Source organism: Somniosus microcephalus, chromosome 3, assembly GCF_052327205.1.
Source record: "Somniosus microcephalus isolate GS21.2 chromosome 3, FLI_Smic_1.0, whole genome shotgun sequence".
Taxonomy (NCBI): Eukaryota; Metazoa; Chordata; class Chondrichthyes; order Squaliformes; family Somniosidae; genus Somniosus; species Somniosus microcephalus.
Window position 1 is genome coordinate 170,689,601 of NC_140989.1, and position 7,834 is coordinate 170,697,434.

The window sequence follows — 7,834 nt, forward strand, 5'->3', positions numbered from 1 at the left end:
CCTGTTAACTAACAAGATGGCACGGAGGCGGGTTGGGCACCCGCCCCCAAATTCTGCCATTTTCCCGGCAGCCCTGCCTCCCCAGGGCTGGCAAAATCGCCCCCAACGTTTCAGGTTGCTGACCTTTTCCAGTTCTGATGAAAGATCATCGAAATGAAACGTTAACTCTGTTTCTCCCTCCACAGATGCTGCCTGACCTGCTGAGTATTTCCAGCATTTTCCATGATTATGTACTTGCCTTATAACTCATTAGAGCCAGCTATTAATGTAAGAATAATTGATTTTTATTTTGTTGACTAGTTCAGCGATCCACATTTCACTAATATTGCTTTCATTTTTCAGTTACCTAGGACTCGGTTTGATGTCGGCAAGACTGGCAATTTTAGGAGGAACGGAAGGCAAACCACGTAAGTTAGCATAACTGGTCATAATTTCTTCTACTTTGAGGTGCCATACCCTGTCTCCTGGCATAGAGTGAGAATACTTAAACCTGTTATATTCTGTAATGTAAAGGACTTGGCACTGGTATGGTCAGAGGCATCAAAACACTCCTTTAGTGGGAGTGCTGGAAGCTGCAAGACTAAGTAACTCTGCCTCTTCCCCCAGCAGCATTTGCCATCAATCTGTTGGAGTCCTCTCCTTCCCTTCTCTTCCCCTCCCCTGACATTATGGAAGGGCCTGGGACACATGCGTAAAGTTAGTGCATTTACACTGGCGCATGGGAACCCACCACCTCCAAGTCATACACTGTCCCGACTAGGACATATATCGCCGTTCCTTCGTCGTCGCTGGGTCAAAATCCTGAATTCCTCATCTCTCTCCTGAATTCCACATCTAACAGCACTGTGGGAGCACCTTCACCACACAGACTACAGCGTTTTGAGAAGAAGGCCCACCACCACTTTCTATGGGGTAACTAGGGATGGGCAATAAATGCCGGCCTTTCCAGCAACGGCCACATCCTGAGATTTTTTTTAAAGTTGCATTTAAATCACATTTGCGATCAGTGCACAGTACATGCACAGTTCTGTTAATGCCATATCAGCCCCATGGCGTAAAAGAGCAATGTGGCAACAATGAGAACCAACTTGATTGCAGAACCTCTTCAATGGTGGGGGATGTGTATTATAAAGCAGCTGTTATAAAGAATGGAAATAGATTGTATTATTTGTATCGGAGCTGAAATGAACCAGAGGCCACAGTAGCATTGGGTAATAAAAAACAGAAAATACTGGAAACACTCAGCAGGTCAGGCAGAACTGTGGAGAGAGAAACCGAGTTAACGTTTCAGGTTGATGACCCATCGTCAGAACTGGAAAAGGTTAGAATGGGGAAAAGGTAGCATGGGTTCATGCACAGGGGATGACACAGGAAAGGTTGGTAACATACTGTTGTAGGTCACAGTCTGTCATTCTGAATATAATGGAACGAGGTTTATATTCAGGTTACCTGTTCCCTGTTAATTTTTTCACTTTAGCCCACAACTTTGAACAGCTAGTGGAAGTGCAATTCTTTTAAAACTGGCAAAAGGCAGTGCTGCCTGGAGCAGAAAACCTTTGCATGCAGTTATCTTACTTGCCTATGTTACGGTTGCAAGGGAATTAGAATAGTCTTCTGCGGGGGAGTGCAAAGTGCTGGATCTTTGCCCTAATCATCCTGACTCCTCTCCTCTTTTAATGGACAGATTGAATTTAAAAAGTCTGGAGAAATTAAAGGAATAAGATATCTTCATTCTAAGTTCCAGAAAGATTTAGCAACGATTTTAATTCTGAAATGGTCTGTGAAGAAAATGGCAGTTCAGTTCTAATCTTCTGATTTTGTAATTATGCTGTCCTTGTATTGTTCACTCGCAGTTGCGAAAAGACAAGAGCTAGTAAGTTCCTGCTTATCACCAGACTACAAAGCGGAATGGGAGCATGCTGAAATCGTTTACAGCATTAAAGGACAGAAAGCAGGTACAGAACTATTTTTAAATGCATTCACTTCTAACTTATCAACCTCCAGACACGGTGGTAAATTACTCCCAACAAGTAGTGAACTGTGATAGAATCTTGCAGCACAGAAAGGAGGCCATTTGGCCTTTTGTGCCTGTGCCGGCTCTTTGAAAGAGCTATCCAATTAGTCTCACTCCCCTGCTCTTTCCCCAAACACCAAACCAAGGCGGGTAAATGGAGTTAAGATACAGATCAGCCATGATCTAATTGAATGGCGGAACAGGCTCGAGGGGTTGAATGGCCTGCTCCTCTTCCTATGTTCTCAAGAATGCATCAAGAGATTATTTAATATGCCTCATTCTAACTGATCCCCATGTAACAACGGGGGAGGGAGAGGGAGAGGGAGTGGGGGGAGTGGGTGAGGGAGGGGGGGTGAGTGGGGGAGGGAGTGGGGGAAGGAGAGAGACGGGGAGGGAGGGAGAATCGCAGGAGGGAGAGAGACTGGTGGTGAATTTTGTTTCTATCACGTGCTTATCTGTTTCTATACCCCATATTTGCAGCCCCCCCTCCCCCCCAGGTATGAGGGAGGGACAGCATGGGCCAACAAATTATGTCCATAATTGTTACGTTGGTAGAAAGGAGTGGCGTTCCCCAGGGGTCGGTACTAGGACCACTGCTTTTCTTATATATTAATGACTTGGACTTGGGAGTACAGGGCACAATTTCATAATTTGCAGATGACACAAAACTTGGGAGTATAGTGAACAGTAAGGAGGATAGTGATAGACTTCGGGCGGACACGTGGCAGATGAAATTTAACGCAGAAAAGTGCGAAGTGATACATTTTGGTAGGAAGAACGAGGAGAGGCAATACTAACTAAATGGTACAATCCTAAAGGGGGTGCATGAACAGGGAAATCTGGGGGTATATGTGCACAAATCGTTGAAGGTGACAGGGCAGGTTAAGAAAGCGTTTAAAAAAGCATACGGGATACTGGGCTTCATAAATAGAGGTATAGAGTACAAAAGCAAGGAAGTTATGATGAACCTTTATAAAACACTGGTTTGGCCTCAACTTGGAATATTGTGTCCAATTCTGAGCACCACACTTTAGGAAGGATGTGAAGGTTTTCGAGAGGGTGCAGAAAAAATTTACGAGTATAATTCCAGGGATGAGGGACTTCAGTTACGTGGATAGACTAGGGAAGCTGGGGTTGTTCTTCTTAGAGCAAAGAGGGTTGAGAGGCGATTTGATAGAGGTATTCAAAATCATGAGGGGTCTAGACAGAAAGAAACTGTTCCCATTGGCAGAAGGGTTGAGAACCAGAGGACACAGATTTAAGGTGATTGGCAAAAGAACCAAAGGCAACATGAAGAAAAACAACTTTTGCGCAGCAAGTGGTCAGGATCTGGAATGCACTGCCTGAAAGGGTGGTGGAGGCAGACTCAATCGTGGCTTTCCAAAGGGAATTGGATAAGTACCTGAAGGAAAAAAGTTGCAGGACTATGGGGAAAGGGCGGGGGAGTGGGACTAGCTGAGTGCTTTTGCAGAGAGCCGGCACAGGCTCGATGGGCCGAATGGCCTCCTTCTGTGCTATAACCATTCTATGATTCTATGATTGTGATGGATTGGTAGAAGCACAGTTGATTTTTCTTTTCTCGGCCCACACGGTTGGTGCTGCACAGCACTTTATCTGGCAATCGTGCTAGGATTGATTATGCTCACTCAGTAAAGCAAATGTACTTGATTGTTGTGCAGCCATAGAACATCAATTGCAGCCTTCTGCTTGAGCTCCCACACTTGCAGTGTGTGTTTAATAATAACTGAATCTCTGGCAAAAACATGCTTTTCACAAACTGGTTGCAATAAAATGTTGTGAATTAGACTAGCTAAATAGAGAAAGTAGTAAAGTGTTGCTAATCTGAATTTTACAATTTTTTTTACTTTATTCATCTTATAATTTGGAACATATTGACTATTCTTCAGTCAAAGCTGATGTTCCTCATCACTTATTCCTAAGGAAAATGAATGTGCTTTATTCTCTTTTCTGCTCCAGCCTGACTACTATTAATTTTGTGAATCAGTGGTTGGCTTAAGGTTGAAATGTTTGACCGTCAATTTTTGCTACACCACTATTCAACTACATAACTGGCAGTATTCGTACACTCTTAGTTTTAAGTAAAAACCTGAAGCTGATAAACAGCTGAGCTCGTTTTTCTCTGTCTGCTTGTGTTCTAGGAGAACCTCTCTATGATTCCTGTTATACAAGGATAGAAAAAATACTCTACAAAAAAGTGCATAAGCCTGAAGAAGTGGGGAACTTGTCGTTTTATGCATTCTCCTACTACTATGACAGAGCAGTTGATGTTGGACTTATTGGTAAGTGTTTGATGGGACTAATTGAAGTCTAGTTCCCTTGATGGTCTAGTGTGAGTAAAGTCACCACCTGGTGAGGTAGCAAACCGTCACAACACAGATGTGAAGGTTCCAATGCTGAATTGGATGATCTCAAGCAGAGCAGCAGTGTGCAGGTGCTAGATTTGGGGGTCGATAATAATCCCCCCCCCGCCTCCCGATGGGCAGGAGAGGGTCGGGGTGGGGAGGGTAAAAATTAAAAATATGAACAATGACGGACAGGAAACAATCCTCTGGTCCATCCAGCATGTCCCACGTAATTGTATTACCGTATCACAATATTTATACTCTCCACCCTACCCAAAACCAAGTGATCTCCTGGGAGAGGCAAAAAAAAGATAAAAACCAAGATCAAGTTTGGGGACAAAACTTGGGAGAGGGAATCTCCACCCCAGCCAGAAACAGGTCCAGCTCTTGCTTGAAGGAATTCAGCGAATCGGCGCCCACAGCACGAGCCAGCAGGCTGTTCCAGAGGTCCACTATTCTCTGGGAAAAGAACCACCTCCTGACAGCTAACCTAGATCCGGCCTTATACAACTTAAAATGGTGACTCCTGATCCTCCCTAACCTATTTAATTGGAACAAACTGTCAACTGGAACATAATCTAGACCAGTCAGCTTAACGTCGGTGGTAGGAAAAATTTTGGAATCCCAACTAAAGGAAAAAATAGAAGAACATCTAGAAACCAAAAATATAATAATGAATAGTCAACATGGATTTCAAAAGGGAAAGTCTTGCTTGACCAACCTCATTGAATTCTTTGAAGAGGTAACAGAGAGAGTAGACGAGGGTAATGCAATAGATGTAATATATCTAGATTTCCAAAAGGCCTTCGATAAGGTACCCCATAATAGAATAATGAATAAGGCCAGAGAATGCAGAGTCAGGGGACAAGTAGCAGAATGGATAGCTAGCTGGCTTCAAGACAGAAAGCAGAGAGATGGGGGTAAAGGGTAGCTATTCAGAGTGGCAGAAGGTGGAAAGTGGGGTCCCACAAAGATCAGCGCTGGGACCACTGTTTAGACTTTGGAATCAAAAACAATTTCTAAATTTGCAGATGACACCAAATTGCGGGGGGGGGGGCGATAGTCAACACAAAGGAAGACTGCAACAAATTACAAGAAGACATTAATAAACTTGCAGAATGGGCATATAATTTGCAAACAGATTTCAACATGGATAAATGTGAGGTATTACATATTGGTAAAAATAAGAAAATAAAAATATTACTTGGAAAATAAGAATCTAAATAGGGTGGAAGAGCAAAGGGATCTCAGAGTACAAATACATAAATCACTAAAAGAAGCGACACAGGTTAATAAGGCCATTCAAAAAAAAAAGCAAATCAAGCACTACGGCTTATTTCTAGAGGGATAAAATAAGTTATGCTAAATTTGTATCGAACCTTGGTTAGACCATACTTCGAGTATTGTGTACAGTTCTGGTTGCCATATTCTAAAAAGGATAGAGGCACTGGAGAGGGTGCAAAAAAGATTTACAAGGATGATACCAGAAATGCGAGGGTATACCTATCAGGAAAGGATGAACAGGCTGAGTCTTTTTTCTCTTGAAAAGAGAAGCTGAGCGGTGACCTAATAGAGGTCTTTAAAATTATGAGAGGTTTTGATAGAGTAGATACAGAGAGTGTTTCCACTTGTGGGGAAGAGCAAAACTACAGGTCATCAATATAAGATAGTCACCAAGAAATCCAATAGGGAATTCGGAAGAAACTTCTTTACCCAGAGAGTGGTGAGAATGTGGAACTCACTACCACAGGGAGTGGTTGAAGCAAATAGTATAGAGGCATTTAAGGGGAGGCTAGATAAGCAGGAGGGAGTAAGGAATAGAGGGTTATGCTGATAGAGTTAGAGGAGGAAAGACAGGAGGAGGCTCGAGTGGAGCATAAACGCTGGAATGGACTGGTTGGGCCAAATGGCCTGTTTCAATGCTGTATATCCTATGTATGTAAAAACAATCTATTCCCGTCATCATCTTATAAACCTTGATCAGATCGCCTTTAAGTCTACGCTACTCTAAAGTATAGAGTCCCAGCTCTTTTAGCCTATTTTGATAACTAAGATGGCCTTCCTCTGCACCCTTCCCAAAGCCTCAAGACCAAAGTATTCCAACTGAGGCCTGTACAAGAACAAAATAGTGTAATTTGCCTTGTAGTCAATCAATCTATATATATGAATCGGTCGATCCTTCTGTTTGTCTGTCATTCTGTCTGTCATCGCGTGTGCGTCTGGCGGGCTATGCGCTCGAAAGTTACAGGGCGTACCTACGCGCGCGTTACCTCCAAAGAAAGCTTACGCTTCCGAGACGGTTTTAAGCGTATTTACGTTTCGGCCGGGCTAAAATCGCGCCCGCGGTATCCCAAAAACCTTCAACATTCCGCTCATTAGCATCTCATTATCCGCTCATTAGCGACAGAGTGACCTCGAGGTCGACCAATCGTATGGCGGCTTGCTGCCGCGTGCGGCCGGGCCAATCGGTGCGTGTGTGGGCGGGCCTTATCGTTCTGAACCGAGGTGAGTCACCGCCATCTTGATTCCAAACTTTTCCTTTTTCCCGCTTTCTGCGTCTTTAAAAAAAACGTTGCTTTTAAAACACATATTGTTTTTTAAAAAAATGATTTAGAAACGAATTAACTTATCTAATCTCATTAATTTTCCTACCTTTCCCCGTTTTTCCAGGTAGGCCTCGAAGCCTCGCCTTCTCCTCCGCACCCACGCCCGAGCTAGGCACTTCCCGGCCCCACTCGAAGGCTGCAGGGGCCGGCCTCAGCCCAGCACCGCTACCTTACTAAAGGGTGCGCGCGCAGCAGGAGCTGAGACGCGGCATCTCTGGCTCGGCCGGGGGGCGGGGCTTGCTGAGCGTCAACAGTTACCCTGGCAACCGGGCTCGCCGGCCGTCTCGCACAGCCGCAATCGGCGGTCTTCACCTCGGGGGGGGGGGGGGGGGCGTGCGCGACCCTCGGGGGGGGGCCGCGACCCTCGGGGGGGCCCCGCCCCCCCTCCCCCCCCCCGCCCTCCCTTCCCCCCCTTCCCCCCCTTCCTTCCCCCCTCCCTTCCCCTCCCCTCCCCCCCTCCCTTCCCCTCCCCTCCCCCTCTTCCCCCCAGTCGCTCTCTCTCTTCCCCCCAGTCGCTCGCTCTCTCTCTTCCAACAACAACATGCCCTCGAAAAAGCCTCGGCACCGCCGGGCACTTCAGTTAGTCTATATTATATAAATAAAAGGATACACCTGTCTGTCTGTCTGTTTGTCCTTCGGTGTGTCTGTCCGGCTATAGACTCTAAAGATATAGAGCAAACCTACACGTGCGTTACATCAAAAGAAAGCTTACGATTCCGGAACGGTCGTAAGCGTATTTACATTTCGGCGAGACAAAAATTGCGCCCGCGGTATCCAAAAAACGTTCAAAATTCCGCTCATTAGCATCTCATTATCCGCTCATTAGCAATAGAGTGACGTCGACCAATCGT

General features: G+C 45.2%; 1 protein-coding gene across 1 annotated transcript in view; it reads left to right on the forward strand.

Moving 5' to 3' along the window:
- Positions 1-7,282, forward strand: part of entpd6 (ectonucleoside triphosphate diphosphohydrolase 6) — a 78,597-nt gene extending 71,315 nt beyond the window's left edge. Inside the window, exons 9-12 of the mRNA XM_085981872.1 lie at positions 343-407; positions 1,854-1,955; positions 4,174-4,314; positions 7,048-7,282. Coding sequence (XP_085837998.1) covers positions 343-407; positions 1,854-1,955; positions 4,174-4,314; positions 7,048-7,160 — 421 coding nt within the window. The 3' untranslated portion in view covers positions 7,161-7,282. The remainder of the gene's footprint in view (positions 1-342; positions 408-1,853; positions 1,956-4,173; positions 4,315-7,047) is intronic.
- Positions 7,283-7,834: the final 552 nt, after the last annotated feature.